The sequence below is a fragment of the Nycticebus coucang genome, chromosome 15 (assembly GCF_027406575.1).
Source record: "Nycticebus coucang isolate mNycCou1 chromosome 15, mNycCou1.pri, whole genome shotgun sequence".
Lineage (NCBI taxonomy): Eukaryota > Metazoa > Chordata > Mammalia > Primates > Lorisidae > Nycticebus > Nycticebus coucang.
In genome coordinates, this window is record NC_069794.1 from 17,801,415 (window position 1) to 17,820,131 (window position 18,717).

General features: G+C 40.2%; 1 protein-coding gene across 1 annotated transcript in view; it reads left to right on the forward strand.

Moving 5' to 3' along the window:
• The window catches only part of DCT (dopachrome tautomerase), a 35,942-nt gene that overhangs the window by 16,201 nt on the left and 1,024 nt on the right, over positions 1–18,717 (forward strand). Inside the window, exons 6-7 of the mRNA XM_053563308.1 lie at positions 793–928; positions 16,047–16,248. Coding sequence (XP_053419283.1) covers positions 793–928; positions 16,047–16,248 — 338 coding nt within the window. The remainder of the gene's footprint in view (positions 1–792; positions 929–16,046; positions 16,249–18,717) is intronic.

An 18,717-nucleotide genomic window follows, 5' to 3' on the forward strand; every position in this document is an offset into this window, starting at 1 on the left:
GATAGAGAAGAATAAGGGGTGCTTGGGGATATGTTTAAAATGGTGTATACACTACAGTCAAGCTGAAGGTCTATTTAGTTGAGAAATACGAATATAAGATTATATGTTACATCAGAAACCATTTATTGATCACAGGCCACGTGCTGAGCACAGTACTGAGCCCTGGCAACAAAATTCTCCAGGAAATACAGACCCTGCCCTCTCAGGTCATAAGAGACAGATATGAAGGCAAATAATTGTTATACTGCCCATAAAAGAGATATAATTCAACTGAGTACACACAGCAAGAGCAACGAGTAAGAGTTCCTTCCCTTTGACTAGGCATGGTGGCTCGCACCTATAATTCTAGCCTTTTGAGAGTCTAAGGTGGGAGGATAGCTTGACCCCAGGAATTCAAGAACCAGACTGAGCAAGATAGTGAGACCCCACCTCTACAAAAACTTAAAAAAATTAGCCAGGTGTGGTGGCACACACCTATAGTCACAGCTACTCAAGAGGCTGAGGCTGGAGAATCGCTTGAGCCCAGGATTTTGAGGTTGATGTGAGCTGTGATGGTGCCACTGCTCTTAAGCCTGCTGGGCAACAGGGTGAGACCCACCATGACTCTTTAAAAAAAAAATTTGCCTTCCCTGGGATGGGGAGGATTGTGGGACTGATTTTTAGTTTATTAGCTATGACAGAACTTGCCATATGATGACCCAATCTCAGACTGGAAGACTATCATCTAGGCTGGAAGCAAAAATGCCTTTATGAATCTTTGCCTATTGTCATTGAACTACTGGTTTCTCCCAGGAACGCCTTGGAAGGGTTTGATAAAGCAGACGGGACCCTGGACTCTCAAGTGATGAGCCTTCACAATCTGGTTCATTCCTTCCTGAACGGGACAAGTGCTTTGCCACACTCAGCTGCCAATGATCCCATTTTTGTGGTACGTTCAAAGATTCAGGAGAGATGAAAAATATTCTGTCTATTATGTCAGACTTACCTGTTTTTCAATAAGATGAAAGTTTGCTGGTGTTTTATTCTCTGTGTGAACCACGGAATGGATGCAAATGTAAATTAATCTATATACACCATGGAGATCGTTAGATAGCCTTAGAAGCTCCTAATCAGAAACCCAGTGCGTCAGGAATGGGGAGCTTTTGGATGGCATTAGGCAGGAGCTTACAATCCGGAGGTGAATTTATAGATTAGCATAATGATAAATGATTTTTCCCTGGTGAAATGAGTGGTGGTGTGGTGGGTATCAACCCATACCGACCACCTTCAGTGTGTTATCTGTAGGAAAGAAAGGTTCTGTTAACAAGAGACGGGGAAGAGTGGGCCTCACACCTATAATCATAGCACTTTAGAAGCTGGGGGCGGGGGGTCGCTTGAGACCAAGGAGGCGAGAGCAGCCTGGAAGGTGACTGGAGCGATGTTCAGCAATGAGGTACATAGTGCTTCTCTACGATGAGCTCAAGAAGGGGGAGATGGAGGAGAGGGAGGGGGGAGGTGGGCGGAGGGAGGGTGAGTGGTGGGATTACACCTGCGGTGCATCTTACAAGGGTACATATGAAACTTACTATATGTAGAATATAAATGTCTTGACACAATAACTAAGAAAATGCCAGGAAGGCTATGTTAACCAGTGTGATGAAAATATGTCAAATGGTCTATAAAACCAGTGTATGGTGCCCCGTGATCGCATTAATGTACACAGCTATGATTTAATAATAATAAAAAAAAGAACTTAATTGTCAGACTCTTCGTAAGTTCTCTTTTTTGTCAGGATCATGAGAGGCCTTGTCTGATGTTGATGTTGTATGAAATTGTTTATGTCCTCCAGGAGGACTGGCTAATGGTACCAGCCAGCTCCTGATGTCAGCTTCTGGGGTGGCTTTCTTTCTCCCTCAAGTCCAGCTCACTGATGGTGGCTTAGGGGGTTTAAATCACATAAACGTCCCTGTTTTTGGCAGCTGAGTTCTAACACTGTGTCTACTTTAATACTTGACTCACCATGATCTACTTTGACATCCATCTGTCTTCAGAGTTATATGTCTTAGATGGTTTTAAAGCAATTACAAGAAGAAATTTTACCTCTTTTCCTTTCTTGTTTTGCCAGCATTTGAGTTTATGTTACTATACAGTTAGATTGTACTGCAGTCAAAACCGCCATTTCTCCCCTCAGAGATTTCCTCACCTTAATGTTAATCTTAGCAACTTGTCTTAGTCTGCTCAAGCTGCAGTAACAAAATGCCACAGGCTAAATAGCTTAAAAATCGAAATTTATTTCTCACAGTTCTGGAGGCTGGGAAGTCTAAGGTCAAGGTGCTGGCTAATTTGGTTCTTGGTGTGGGCTCTTTTTCTGGGCCTTCTAGCTGCGTCCTCACATGGTGGAAAGAGAGAGAGGGAATAAACCCCGTCTGCTGCCTCTCCTGCTCCCTGTGCCTCTCCATCTCCCTCTCCTGCTCCTTCAGACACGTCTCAGTCACCCAGGCTGGAGTGCAGTGGTTCCATCATACTTGTAGCTCACTGCAGCCTCAGACTCCCAAGGTCAAGTGATCCTCCCGTCTCAGCCTCCTGAGTAGTTGGGACTACAGTTGTGCACCACCACACGTGGTTAATTCTTCTTCTTCTTCTTCTTCCTCTTCCTCTTCCTCTTTTAGGTCTCACTATATTTCCCAGATTGGTCTTAAATCCCTGGGCTCAAGTGATCCTCCCTCTTTGGCCTCCCCAAATCTTAGATTCTACCAGGCTCAGCCTGCTATCTCTTCTTATAAGAAGACTTATAAGAACACTAATCTGTTCATAGGGCCCCACCCTTACAACCACATTAAACTTTAATTACCTCCTTAGAGGCCCTATCTCCATATACAACCACCCTGGGGGAGCTAGAGCTTCATCATATGGATTTGGGGGGAACACAATTTAGTCCATGCATAGCACAACATAACCTTAAACCATCAGTTGATAGCAGTCTGGACTCCTGGGAGGTTACATAACACAGTAAAAGAGGACTTATTTACACGTCGAATCAGTTTTATTTGGTACTGACCTGTGCAATATTGGGGATATAATGGAACTATGTGGAGCCTCTGTTTCTCACTTTGCAAAGAATGGGTCTCAGAACCTGCTCTGGTGCTGAGAGTGCTGTGCTGAGTAAAGGGACTGTTAGTAGATTAGGACAACATGAAGCTGCTCTAGAAGTACGTGATGCAAATGTTATCATAAGAATAATGATGTGTTTTGTGGTAGTCAGTGGGAAAGAATTAGAGAACAGCGTGTTGGTGTGAATTTCCAAACCTTAATTAAGTTTCCTTCTCTGCTTCTCCAAAGCAGACAGTTGTATCCTAGGGCAATTTACTAACAAGCACAAAGTTAGAGTTACTTCAAGGTGATTTATTATTTTGTATTCAACTCAGGGTACAAAAGAAGATGTGAAGAGGGAGAAGGAAAGCATGGTTTCCAACGGCTCTGAGCTTGCCTGGTGGGGGAAAGGGCGGAGAGAAGTGGCTTTCTGGGGCTCCTGGATAGATTAAAGCATGGTCTGGTGAGATTCAAGAAGTCCTAAGATGGAAGCAGTAGGTAGCACTGTTCCTTTCTTCTAAAAAATATTTCTTCCTTCCCGTTTGTGCAGCAGCAGTAAATAAAGGGATTGTCAGTGGTATATACCAATAGTCTAAGCCCCTAGTGAGGCAGGGGCTCATCTGTGAGGTCATCTGTGAGAACAGCAGTGTTTGCTGTTCTCTGGGATCCTGCATTGTTCAGTGGCTCGAACTTGACATTTCAGATCCCTTTTCTGGCTCCAATCTCAGGCATGAGTTCCTGCCAAGCATTTCTGCTTTCTTTCTATATTAGCTGTGGATTTGTCTGTAATATTTATCTCTAATTACATTTTTAGTAAAATGTACATTGCCAAATATGTAATTTTTATGCACAATCCATAGTCAGAAAGAAAAATAGCATAATACTTCTTATCCAGTACTCCAAAACATTCTAAGTAGAACAAATGGCGTCCTCTGATAAACTGAGGGTTATACCTGCAAACTTTTCTCTTCTGCTAAAGGTGATACTAGTACTTTGATTTTCAGCATCTCAAGTCTCCAGGATTGTTAACCTTTTTTTCTTTGAGATAAAGTCTTACTATATGGCCCTCAGTAGAGTGCTGTGGCATCACAGCTCACAGCAACCTCAAACCCTCGGGCTTAAGCAATTCTCTTGCCTCAGCGTCCTAAGTAGCTGGGACTACCCCTTGCTGGGTTCGAACCCACCAGCCCCGATGGATGTGGCCGGTGCCCTAACCAGTGAGCATAGGTGCCGAGCCTGTTAAACCTTTTCTTCTTTTGAGGAAGCCCACTTAAGTTTATAGGGACTAGCAACATTTTTCTATAAATGGCCAGCTAACCAGCACATATTTTTAGGCTTTGCATGCCAGATGGTCTCTGCTGCAACTACTCAACTCTGCTACTGTAGCATGAAAGTAGCCGTGGATAATCCATAAACTATTGAATATGGTGTTCCAATAAAACTTTATTTACAAAAACAGGCTGTGGGCCTGATTTGGCCTTTGGGCCTTAGCTTGCCAACTCCTGCTCTAAAGAATAAATGTCCCTTCTTTGTAATAGGCATAACTCTTTGTTCACATTTTTCTACTTGTTCTAGGTGGAAACCTACATTGTGACTTTATGAAGATGTTAGATGCTTAATCATCTTTGTCTTTATTACTTTTAACGTCTTTAACATCAAAAAATTTTTCCCTTGGTAGTATGTGTCATATACATATAAATAAACAACAAAACCCACAGTCTTTCTTTGAAGCCGCAGAAAGAATAATATTTTGGCACTAATTCCAGAACTCGCCATTCCTTTAGGCTATTTTCAAAGAGTTTTATGTTGAAGCCAATTCAGCTTTAAATTATTTTTCACATATTGAGATTCAGGTTAAAGTGTTTCAGTTAACAGAGTTGCAGCTTCTGGATTTTCAGATTCACAAGGCAGTTCATGCAAATACATTGCACATGACATCTATTAAAATTATTTTTTGTGAAATCTCTTCAAGCAATAGAGGTACAAAGTTGTATGTGATCACAGTAATGAGCCAGAGCCAGCAGAACATTAAAATCCAGGAGAAACTCTGAACCAACCTCTGAATTCTAATAACTCCTAAGGTAACTGGAGCAAATGCGTACACTTATCGTGGAAAACAAGATTAGGCCACAAAAATGCTAAGTGCTGTCTTCAACATTAAATTTAGATATAATCCAGAAATGAAAAAAAAAAAAAAATACAGACTGTAAAGTTAAATAGTTGAGTTAACTGCCAAGAAAGAAACTATGTTAGAGACTAGTAATTTTCTTCCCAATTCCTAAAGATATTATTCTTAAGAGTGTATTTGGATGTTATCTTTTTAGAAAGTATAATACATTTGGTGAGTTCTAAATTCCTTCAATTCCTCAGCGGTTGGGGGCACCAATTAGTTGCATGGTTAATACTCACTGAACAGCTGGTACTTGCTTTCTACTTTGAACATTGAAATTATAAACAGACACAGAGGCAGTCTCACTACTACTAGCGTTTTTTAACAGTGCTAATCGACTGGGTAAGACAGGCTCATCACTTTAGGAATGTACAGCAAGAGAACATGAACTTGTAAAAACAAATTTCTAGTGGACGCCCCTAAGTGAACCCTGTAAGATAGATCCCTTCTGATGCGACTGTTTTAGGCTACAGTGGAGTTAGTGAAATCAAAGAGTCACAGTAACAAGTTAGTATGAGTTTAGTTGAAATTTTAAAAAGAAGCATAGGACATTGCTTTTCTTCCTCCCAGGAGTGAAGCATTTAAAAAAATGGATCCATTTTATTTTTCTTTAATTAAGTAAAATCATAATTAGGCTAGTATTTTAAGAAAGTAACATAAGATTATTGTATATCAAATTTTTATTTTTAGTGATTTAATGGCTTTTGTATTACTTATAATTACAGAAATATTGGTTTAAAAAGTTTTAAAATGCTCATAATGCCATCTCAATTTTTCTGCTTATTCCTTTCTTATTCTCATATATTTTATACAGTTACAATTACAGTCATCCCTCAGTATTCTGAAGATTAGTTCCAAAGCCCCACTCCCTTGGCATGGCAAAATCTGTGGATGTTGAAGTCTCTTATATTTGCATATAGGCTACTCACATCCTCCCATATGCTTTAAATCATCTCTAGATTACTTATAATACCTGACACAGCTAGGTAAGCGCTGTTATTCTATATTTTTTTGCATCATTTTTTAATATTGTATTGATTGAAAAAAAATTTTAAGACTATTTTCAACATGCCATCGTGGAACCCCTGGATATAGAAAGCCATCGGTATAATGTGCACGTTACCTGTGAGGTCCCACTTTCACTTAATTTACTTAATTTTTAGGTTGTCACAGTTTTCTGCATCTTTTAATCTTAAAATAGATAATACACATAAAAGGTCCAAAATATAAGAAGTACAAAATAAAGTCCCTGTATCACTATCATTTCCTAGCTATCCATTATCATTTTTCTAACTTTGCAGATATATTTTATGAATATATAAGTCAACGTGTTTGTATATTTATCCAAATGGTAGCATACTACAGATGCTTTTGTGCCTTCTTTTCTCTCTTTTTTCTTGTTCAAAAACATCTCATTTAATAGAAAGCTCTCTTATCCCTTTTTCTTTTTTATGTCTGCATGGTATCCTGTTGCATAGATTTAATATTTAAAGTTTTTAACCAGTTGCCTACTGATGGCCATTTAGGTAGTTTCTAATCTTCTACTTTACAAACAATGTTGAGTAAATAACCCTGAACTGTATAGTAAATAAAAAGAATAGAATTAATGACTTCTAGGGTAAATAAGTGCATTTGGGATTTAAATTTGTAATAGGTATTTCCGGATTGCCTCCAGCAGGTTGAACGATATTCTCTCCCAACACCTGTTTGGGAACAACAGTTCCCCTTTCTCTCTCATCACGTTCTTTGACCCACACTTTTTAATCTTTGTCAATCTGATAGGTGAACAGGTATTTCAGTGAGTTGTAGTTTGTATTTCTTTTCTTACAAGTGAAATTCACGTATTTTCACCCATTAAAATTCCATTTGCCTTTCCTTTTCTATGATCTGTGTGTTCATGTAGGATCATGACTGCGAGGAAAAGGGGGAAAAAAAAACTAAGAGTTAAAGGAGTCAGAATTAGTGTTACTCTGTGAACGCGATTAACAAAATACAACATTCTGCATTAATACCTTATTTTTCTGGAATACCTCATAATCTCACCATATATCAAGATATATTTTTTAGTTTTCATTAGTTATAGGAAACTAATGTGGTCATGGGTAACATACTCAACTTCTACAACGCCTGTACTCAGGTGCGTCCCAATGTTTGTGTTATTGTGCATTTATTCTGTGACCACACTATGCTGGTGTCATGAAAACTTCACAAAACTGTACATGGTAGACTACCCTTCCTGTTTTAAATATGGGAAAAGTAAAATTCAGAGAAGATAAGAAATGTGTTCAAGGTCAAACTGATCAGTAAATGGCTGAGCAGACATGATAAGAAAGGTTTCCTCCTCAAAAATTTCCCCTGATCTAGTCTCTCAGCTACAATTTTGCCTTTTGTCAGTTCAGACAATTCTTAACTTGATCCTTTCATAATTGCTTTCATTATAGCTGAGGAAATTTTCCTGTTAGATCATGTTAATAGGAATCAACACTGATTGTGAATAATTTTTCCTGGGTTTTGAAATGATAGGGCCATTGTTTTTATCACGAGCATGTATTTATGTTTTAAAAATGCACATTGACTTATTTAATATATAGTTTTAAAATAATAGATACACAGATATTGCCTTGTAAGGAACATAACATTTTAGTAAGTTTTGTCAGGGCAAAAACAATTGAGAGGATAAGGGGCTGACCACCGTTTGGGAAGGGCCCCCAGGGTGTCAGAATTTATCTGGACTCAGTCTGAGTGATGATCTGTTTTTTTTTAACTTGACAGGTGCTAAATTTCACCTGAAAAGGCTCTTTTCAACTCTAGGCTTTATAAGGATAAACTCATGCTCTACACCTATACTAAGGAACAAATCACAGACAATTCATTATTGATGAAGTATAAATATAATGGCAAATCACAGTTTATATACAAATCTAAGATGGTTCTAGCACTAGTTTGAGTTCCTCTCTCCTTGAGTTTTTTTTTTTTTTTATTGTTGGGGATTCATTGAGGGTACAATAAGCCAGGTTTCTCCTTGAGTTTTAATGATTCTGTAGCCAAAAACAGCTTAGTCTCTTACCTGGAATTGCTTCTAACATCACCTTGGTTCTTTCTTTCCAACGCGTGTTATCTGCTTCTTGGCCCCTTCTTTTAAAGTTGACATACTAATAGCAGGACCTGCTTGTAGGCCTCTGTTTCCATCTATTCAGAGTTTAATCCTTGAAGTATCAGCTTTCTTCCTCAGAAGTTTAGCACCTGAATTTCTAATGCTCTTGACAGAGACACATGGTATTGATCTTTTATACAATGTATATTATATACATTTTATGTATGCAAATGTATATTTTGCATATAATGCTATTGTAAAAATCTGTGTAGGAGTCTGTTTCCTGTGCAACTCTTCCAAAATGCCTGAAAAGTACTTTCCATTCTGTCTTCTCAGGTTGTGATAAGAGGGTGGATAGGGAAGGATAGGCAGAGATAATTATAAGAAAATGGGGAACACACACCGTCCTTGCTGAACACTGCCTGGAACATACAATTAGGGTTTAAATCTCCTTTTTTTCTGTGATTGTGTTTTAGTTTGTTCAGGCTTCCATAACAAAAATACCAAAGACTTAGGGGCTTAAACCACAAACATGTACTTCTCACAGTTTTGGAAGCTGGAAAGTTCAAGATCAAGACACCAGCAGGTTCAGTGTTGAGGACCTTCTTCCCTGTACATAGGTGGCTGTTTCTTCCTGTGTCCTCACATGGTTGAAAAGAGAAGCTCCCCAGAGACACTGATCCCACTCACGAGAGCTCTGCCCCATGACCTAACTGCCTCCCCCAAAACCCCCTCTTACCACCATCACTTTGGGGTTAGGTTTTCAACATAGGAATTTGAGGTGGGCTGAGATTGTTTCTTGTCTCTCACTAAAATATACTTCCTAGGGAGTACCCACCCCCTGTGACAGAACTTAGCCAACTAAATAGGAACTTGGGTGTTATTTAACTCCCTCATGTCTATTACATCTGACTTATTTAGGGAATGTGAAATCAAACATTCTAATCACATATCCCTTCAAATCTTGGCAGCATGAGACAAGAATAACCAAGTATTTCCATAAAAATAGCTGGCCTAAGTAAATATGCTTTTTAGGAATTACCACCTTTTGAAGATTCTGACCTAACTTTTTATTTATGCCTTTTACCTTAAGTTTTACCTTGGATTTCCCATGTGGACCTGAGTCTGTGTCTCCCATGTGACTTTTCAATGATCACATCTGAATTCTCACTTAGTTCTGATACTCAGAGGACCAGAGTGGTATCATGTTAACCACAATAAAGTTCAGTCTGATGACAAATGATGCCTTCTGGATGATAGCACACGAACCCAGGTGGTGAAAGCCATCGTGAATTTGTCTTTGATAATGGACACGCATTTTTGCGGCCAGCCTCAGATTTCTGTGGCTCCTTTTCTCCAGATGCAGAATCTCTTCCCATTGCACAAGTGTGGCAGGAATCTGAATTTATGGCCAGCTAAGTGAAAGTCCTTTGATAGTAATTTTATTCTCTAATGATCTTGAAAAACACATGCATGCTTCCTTGTATTTTATTTTATTGATGAATGCAAGTACAATATTTGCTGGCTGCTTTCTTCAGCAAGGGTTACATTCAAATTTCTAACTTGAACTCCTATGTAATCACATTTTCTTCAATATTGCCTCAAAGTTTAAATCTAATGATTTTTTTCCTTTCTGCGCCTATCCTTATTTTGTCCAAATAAGCTAGAAGAGGTTTGTTTACTAAAGTTTGAAACCTAATTTCTGAAGCTCTCATTTTCGCATGCTAAGATAGAGCTATGTTATCTCTAGAGCAGATAAAAGGTGATTATATACTTTGCTTAACTTTTGCTTTTATTTCTTATCATCAAAGGACATTTGGCTTTTACAGAGATATCAATTTTCAACTTGTGTCTAACAAAGACACAGTTAGTTTCTCAAGAGCAACTCAAAGTATCTTGTTGAGAAACAATGTCCACAACTTTAACAAAAATACCCATACTATAGGTTGTACTACAATACTTCTCCTTCCAGCTTGTAGGTATGTTGTTGCTTACAGCATTTTGTTTATAGCATTCTTTTCATCTTCTCAGCACATACCAGCCTTTTAAAAAATTACTTCCATAAATTGGGTACTTTGGTGTATGGCTCCTATTAGAACATTTATTATAAAATGTTTTATAGCCCTTCTGATACTCCCTATTATTTTATCTCTCCAGATTATGAATTGTTTAGAGTCTTGTCTTCTTAATCATTTGCATTTGTACAGGGTGAATTCTTGTACTCTCTACAAGTTTGCCTCATACTACACTGAATCTGCATCTTCCTAACATCTGGAGAGTCTCTTGTCTCTTTCTCTAATCACAATTTGATCTCTGATTTGAATTCAGACAGTATCTAAAGTTCTTGATCAGTTGGACTCAGGTCAAACTCTATACTGTTCCCCCATTATTAAGATCTGGAGCTATGGCTTTAAAATCAATTTTTTGTATTATAGTTGGTCTTGATAATTGTATTAATAGTTGTATTATAGGCTGGGCACAGTGGTTCACACTTGTAATCCTAGCATTCTGGGAGGCCAAGGCAGGTGGATCTCCTGAGCTCAGGAGTTCAAGACCAGCCTGAGAAAAAAGTGAGACCCTGTCTCTACTAAAAATAGAAAAACTAGCTGGGTGTTATGGTGGGCTATTCAGGAGGCTGAGGCAAGGGGATCACTTGAGGCCAAGAGTTTGATGTGAGCTATGACGCCACAGCACTCAACCCCAGGGTGACTAAGTGAGACTTTGTCTCAAAAAACAAAACAAAACATAAAAATAAAAATAAAATACTTGTACTACAGCATGGTGGTGTAGAGAAAGGAGAGTATGGAGAATACGAAACTTGACTTTAGAATCAGACTTCCTGGGTTCAAATTCTTCCTCTTCCGTATATTAGCTGTGTGATCTTGGACAAATCATGTAACACTTCTGTACCTTATATTCTTCATCTATGAAGCAGGATAGTAACGTTTTGGATTGAATCCCTCCCCATCCATATGTTGAAGTTCTAATTACTGATATATCAAAATATGACAGCTACTGACATGTTGGTCCTGGACTTCTAGCCTCCTACAAGTGAGACAACAGTCTCCAACTGTGAGACAGTATCTATTGTTTGAGCCACCCTGGTTGTGATGTTTTCTTACAGTAGTCTAAGAAAACTAACAGAAATAAGTTGCTTTGAGGATTCAGCGTGTCATAATTGGCAAAGTGCTTCAAATAGTCTTTGCCACAGAGTGAGCACTAATCAATGAGTCTGTTTAGTAAGTGCCAGCTTATTAATATGTGCCCTGTGCTTTCTTAAAGGCTCAGCTTTACATTAGAGTGTGTGATTTCAGAGATACTAGCAGTCCCACATACCTGAGAAATGCAAATTCCTTCATTCTTCTTCCATAAGTCTTGTCTCCAATTAAAACAATTATAAGACTGATGATACAGTCAAAGTGATAACAACCATTTCATAAACACTTCCAACATAAAAGGTACAGTACTAGGTACTTCATCTATATTATTACCTTCTCTATTTTCCCAACTGCCGGGTACTGGCATCCACTGTTGAGCTTGGCATATCTCTGTGATCGCTGGTCATCAGGGCCTCAGGAGAGGCTGTGTCCTCAGTTTAAGCCTCATCCCTGACCTCTCTCAGCACTCCGCCCTGTCCTTGAGGACCAGGTAACTCCTTGTCCTACACATTCTGGAGTAAGTATGAGTGGGTCTTTCCCCATTGTTTTATTTATCCATTGCTGCATAAAAGATCAGCCTAACACTTAGTAGCTTGAAGCTACAATGGCCATTTCTTTTCTTATCATTTGTGTGGGTTAGAAATTTGGCAAGGGCTTGACTGGTGGTTCAGGATCAGGGACTTTCAACACAGTAGCAGTGAGTTGGTGACAGGTATCAGGGCAGCAATGGATTGGCTAGTTGTCTCTCTTTCTTCCTGAAATCTCATGAGTTCTTCATGTGGTCACTCTGTGTGGGTTGGTTTGGGCTTCCTCACAGCATGGCTGTCTAATGACAGTTTAACTGCTTATATGACAGCTCAGGGGTCAGGCATAAGACAGGAGCTGCAGCATGATTTATAATTTAGTCTCAAAAGCCAAAAAAAAAAAGAAAAATCACCTCGGCTAAATTTTATTTGTTATGAGAAAGTAAGAAACTCAACAAGTTTCAAGGGGAGGGCCAGTTGAACCCCAACCCTTGATGAGGAAGTAACAAGATTCTAAAGGAGCAGGTGAGTCAAGAGATATTGTTTAGCCTTTTTTGGAAAAAATGTCCCTAGATACTCCTAGGCCCTTTTTCTGTGTAACACTTAGGATTTGGTTCAGTCACTTAGAACAGAAAATTTAAATTACAGAAGCCTGAACAAAAAAGATTAATTTTTCTCTTATATAAGAAAGCACCAGTGATAGGCAGTCCAGGGTTAGCATAGTATCTTCATAGTCATGACAGACACGTTTTGTCTGTTTGTTCTACCATTTTGGTCAGTGGCTTCCTATTCTTAATTTTGCTTACTGGCTGTAATATGGCTACTGTGGCTCCAACCATCATGTCTGTGTTCCAGGGGATAGCAAGAGGAAATGGAAAGGCAAAAAGGGACATTTTTCAGATGAGACAAACACCTTTACAAAGCTTTCCTGGAAATTCCATCCAATTACTTGCAGCTACTTCTCATGGGTAGCTTGGTGCAGTCCTTTACGCAAAATATAACTAAGGAAAAAGGGATATTAGGTAAGCAACCGACAAATTTGCCACCTGTAGACATCTCCCTCTACTGCTTGGCCTCCATGCTTCAGACAAGACTTCTGTTTGCAGCCTTCAAAAGGCTACACATGAAGGATGAAGCACAACTTCCATTTCTGGAAACCTTTTGTTTCTATCTGGAGTTCCCAGACTTACATAAAACTGATGAGCAAAAAAACAGTCCGTGCACAATTTTTGAGATATCTGCCACCAAGGATGAGCGCAAAAGTCCTCACATAATCCACACGCAGCCTGTGGGTGCAGGCTGCACACTCCATCCACACGCAGCCCGTGGGCTCAGGCCGCAGGCTGCACACTCCATCTAGGCGCAGCCCATGGACTCCATCCACGCACAGCCTGTGGGTGCAGGCTGCACACTCCATCCACACGCAACCCATGGGCGCAGGCTGCACACTCCATCCACACGCAGCCCGTGGGCGCAGGCTGCACACTCCATCCACACGCAGCCCGTGGGCGCAGGCTGCACACTCCATCCACGCGCAGCCCGTGGGCGCAGGCTGCACACTCCATCCACGCGCAGCCCGTGGGCGCAGGCTGCACACTCCATCCACACGCAGCCCGTGGGCGCAGGCTGCACACTCCATCCACACGCAGCCCGTGGGCGCAGGCTGCACACTCCATCCACACGCAGCCCGTGGGCGCAGGCTGCACACTCCATCCACACACAGCCCATGGGCGCAGGCTGCACACTCCATCCACACGCAGCCCATGGGCGCAGGCTGCACACTCCATCCACACACAGCCCATGGGCACAGGCCGCCCCCTCCTGCTTGCCTGTCTTCCTTCAGGCTTTCTTCCTCAAAGCCAAGATTCTTGGAATTTGAAAAATCATTTATCTCTCCAAAAGCCCAGGTCTTATAATGTGATGTTTTGGTTCTTTAGATGATTACTTGTGCCATAAACTTTACAAATCCATTTAGGAAACAAAAAGTCCCTTCAACAAGTCCCTTAGTTCCTTTTTCTATCCTGAATGTAACCTCATGAGACAACGCAGGTAGAAAGCTCTCTCTGCTGCCTGGAATACAACGGAGCACAAGCGGGGAGGGAAGGAGCCTTGGGGAAGATGGGAAAATCTGTCTTAAGATAAACAAGAGTAATGCAAGCCAGAAGGGCGATTCAATTAAAAAGAGAAGTACAAAGCATTCAGACGGGGAATCAGGCCACTGTCCCAGGACGGGATCACAAGGACTCTGATTCCAGAAAACAGAAGGAAAGACACGGAGAAAACAGCTTCAGCTTGGAATGGGCGTATTAGATTGAACCCCCCAAAGCCTGCAGAGTTATTCTACTGTTTTATTAGGAAAGCATATTTTGTTTTCTGAGCAGAATTGGATGATTAAGAATGTTAGGAAAGCCAGTAAATAAGGGCAAATGATTTATGCAAATTAAACTACTTTAGGCCAGCCTCAATGGCTCATGCCTATAATCCCAGTGCCGGGGAGGCTGAGGCAGTAGGCTCGCTTGAGCCCAGAGTTCAAGGCTGCTGTGAGCTACGACCACATCACTGCACTCCAGCCTAGACGACAATGAGACAGGGAGAGACCCTGTCTCTTAAAAAAATGAATAAAATAAATAAAAACGACTTTGCATGATATGTCATCAGCCAGCACATACTTTCTAAGCAGGTTAAGCTTGAGAGTTTAAAGGTAGAAAGTCCTCATCTTCAATCTTAACAAGTTAGGGGTCATGTTAGGGAAAATAGATATATGTACAAACAACTTAACAATATAATTTGATCAGTGCTATGAATAAGGTACAGGGTACAGTAGTGAAAGGAAGAATGAATTTATTGAATGAGCATTTATTGAAATAAATACCACCCCGCCTCCCTTTGAGAGACGGTGGGGTGACAAGCCCTAGTGAACTAGGGGAAGGATGAGCGGCACCTGTGGCTCAAAGGGGTAGAGCTCCGGTCCTGTATGCTGAAGGTGTTGGGTTCAAACCCAGCCCTGGCCAAAAAAAAAAAAAAAAAAAAAGAACTAGGGGAAGGAAGGGAGGCCCTTTCCCTGGCTCCTAGAACTCAAGTCTGGGAATGACAGAGAAACTCTAATGGCCAGACACAAGGCTGTGCTAACTCTCACTTTTATATCCTGATGCAAAATCAGGGCTATAAATGTGGAAAGTTTGCTGTTAATATTTTAATACATGTAATAATTGCTGTATTTTAAAAGGACTTTAAAGGCTTCCTTGAGAAAATTAAAATAAGCATGTGCACGTTGCAACATTCTTAGACTTTTTCTGCTGGCATAACACCAAGAATTAAAGTGAGAAGGTTGTAAAATGAGCCGCTAGAAGGGGATTCTTTCTGTGAAAAATGTGAAAACTCAATTTAGAGGTTTTCTTTTTTCTCTCTTTTTTGTATGTTTGTTATTACTGTCCATTTGTATTATAATGCTGAGACTGATTGACTGTCACCAATATTCTTGGGTCCAGAAGTGTTTTGAAGGTTGGATTTTTTTTCATTTTGGAATATTTGCGTTATACCAGTTGAACATCCCTAATCTGAAAATTCAAAATTGGAAGTGCTCCAACGAGTGTTTCCTTGGAGTGTCATGGTGGTGCTCAAAAAGTTTTGGAGTTGGGGGATACAGATTTTGAACTTTTAGATTAGGGAGACTAAAAGTATCAAAGCATCTTCTTTCTCTTCTCTTTAACCAAAGCATCTGAATGTTGACTGGAATCTGTATCTTATCATACTTGCCTTTAATTAGTACATTGAAGGTCTGAAATGTTCCCAAACCGTTATTAAATCTGCACCATGAACTTGCATTTGTTCATTTCTTCTGTTTGGAGAGATACGTCTGCACGTCCTGGCAAAGTTAACCAAAAATGCCAGTGTATGTGCCATTAAGGTCGGTTTGGGTATGCAGAATATCTTCATGTACAGAAGAAATCCATTCCAATTTAGAGAAAGCTCCCGTCAGGTTGGCCTGATTAGAACAGACTGATCAATGTGAAATGCCTGTTCCTCTACAGGTCCTTCATTCCTTCACCGATGCCATCTTTGATGAGTGGATGAAAAGATTCAAGCCTCCCGCAGATGCCTGGCCTCAGGAGCTGGCACCGATTGGTCACAATAGGATGTATAACATGGTTCCTTTCTTCCCTGCAGTGACGAATGAGGAACTCTTTCTAACTGCAGACCAACTTGGCTACCACTATGCCATTGATCTGCCAGGTGACTGATAGAACTTTGGAATGGGGGATTCATTCATCTTCTGACGGAGCTTTCCTTCTTTCTCTCTTTTCGTGTAAACCAAGTCCTTTAATGGATGCATTTAGGTCTAGTTAAGTTTATTTTCTAGGCTATCTGTTTTTAGCAAAATGAGCCTTTGAACTACCAATTAAACATCAGAAAAAGAATAGTTAGCTGATCATTGCTTTAGAAAACTCAAAGTTATTAAGAGACCTTATTTCACAGAGAAACTATTTAATCCTACACTTGATTTGGTGGTTCTTTTTATATTAATCAATGTGATTGTGTGAAATGTCAAGCCAATAAGGAAAAGTGAACTAAGCAGATGTGGACAGGAACCAGCTGGACTTTCATATCATTCCTCGAAGGCAGGGACTTCAGGGATTAGGTGAGACAAGTCCAGCATTTACCTCGAGCACAAAATTCAAGGGCAGGTGAGAAAACTCAGTAACTAAAGAAAGTAATGATATAATGCAATGTTTTTAAAAGGCCAAAATGAATTTTAAAAATTCACGATGAATAATATACCACCAACATTTTAAATAAAGACAGACCGTTGTTGTTTGTTTTGCATATCCACATTATTTTGTAACCAGGTCAGTTATTTCCAATTGGCCTCTACCACCCTTGCTGGTAGGTTTATGAGGGTTGACATGGGCCTGCCAGCACGCGGGATTACCTGGGACTCTACGTGTATGTTTTTCAAGCTAATATGAGGGCTGTCTAGAAAGTATCCAGCCACGTAATATGGAAAATACAAACATGGCTGGACACTTCCTGGACTGCCCTTGTATTGTCAAGACATGTTTTTAAAAATGTTGTAGATCTTCTATTGACTTTTCCACTTGGTTCAGAATGTGGGAAGATGTTTTGCTTAAGTATACGTGGGGCACACACTTTTCTTTCTGGCCCAGGCCCCAACATGGCTCCACAAGCCATTTAAAGACTCTTAAATGGTGTTAAGGTTGAAAAAAGAAAAGTAAACAATGAAGAAAATTTTAATTTTTCAAGAAGCTAAAAAACACACAGCCTATCTGCTGGTGACTTTCCTCCATTCACACCTGTCTTATTTCCCCTAAGTCTCAGCCTACAAAGTAATCAAGATAATTTCTGAGCTCAAGCTATCTCTTTCAAGCCTGGTTGTAGTGGAAGCTTTGGGAAGAGGGTCACCGTGAATTAAGGTCAGATCTGTGAGAGAGGCTGAGAACTGAGGGTCTTAAATGCTAGAAGAAGAATTATCATATGAACCAGCAATTATCCTTCTAGGTATATACCCAAAAGCATCGGAAGCAGCGTCTTGTAGAGACATTTGCACACCCGTGTTCATAGCAGCATTACTTACAATAGCCAAAATGTGGAAGCAGACACGTATCCATCAATGGATATGTGGATAGACAAAATATGGTATATACCCACTACGGAATATTATCAGCCTTACAAAGGAATGGAATCACACCAAAAAGATGAACCCTGAGGACATTAAGCTAAGTGAAATAGCCAGACATAAAAGACATAAAAGGACCAGGTGGCATGATTTCACTTACATGAGAATAGAAGATAGTCAAGTTCACAGAGACAGCAAAATAGCTATTACCAAGGCTTGCAGGGAGGGAAGAATAGGGACGTGCCACTTAGTGGGTGTGACATTTCAGGTTTACAAGCTGGGAAAGTTCTGAGGGTGGATGGTGCTGATGGTCACACAAGATGTGAATGTACTTAATGCCTTTGTACTATGCACTTAAAAATGGTTAAGATGGTAAATTGATGTGAAATGCATTTTATCACAATTTTTTAGAGTAACTTTTGGAAAAGCTAGGCAGAGGATTTGGAAAATAACAAAAGGCAGTCTTTTAGCGTTCCTGAGCAAAGAAATGGCAGAATAAAAAAAAAAATCTGTATTCTCAACAGGTGCTGCTAGATTGGAGGAAAAGACAAATTAAAATCCTCTTCCAGGAATCCCATCAGGATGGGAAAGGGCCCTCTGTGAGATTGGAGGAAAGGGACTAGAAAAAACTCGTATTATAATTACTTTTGAAGAGAGAAGACCTGCTCTCTCTCCCAGCGAGAGTGCAGCAGCGATCTAGCAGTTCTCAAACTCCTGGGCTCAAGAGATGCTCTTGCCTCAGGTTCCCAAATAGCTGGGATTACAGGTGTACATCACCATGCCTGGCTAATTAAAACAAATTTTTTTAGAGACAAGGTCTTACCATATTGCCCAGGCTAGTCTTGAACTCCTGGGCTAAAGTGATCCTCCCACCTTGGCCTCCCAACGTGCTGGGATTACTGGTGTGAACCACCACCTGGACAGACAATCTTATACTTAGATAGTGTAAGGCATAGAATAAATTCAGAGGAACTGAATTTAAGAAGACCTGGTAAGGAAAGATCATTTTTTAAAGAAAAGTATGCGTATCTTCAAAATGAAATGTGGCTCGGTGCCCGTAGCTCAGT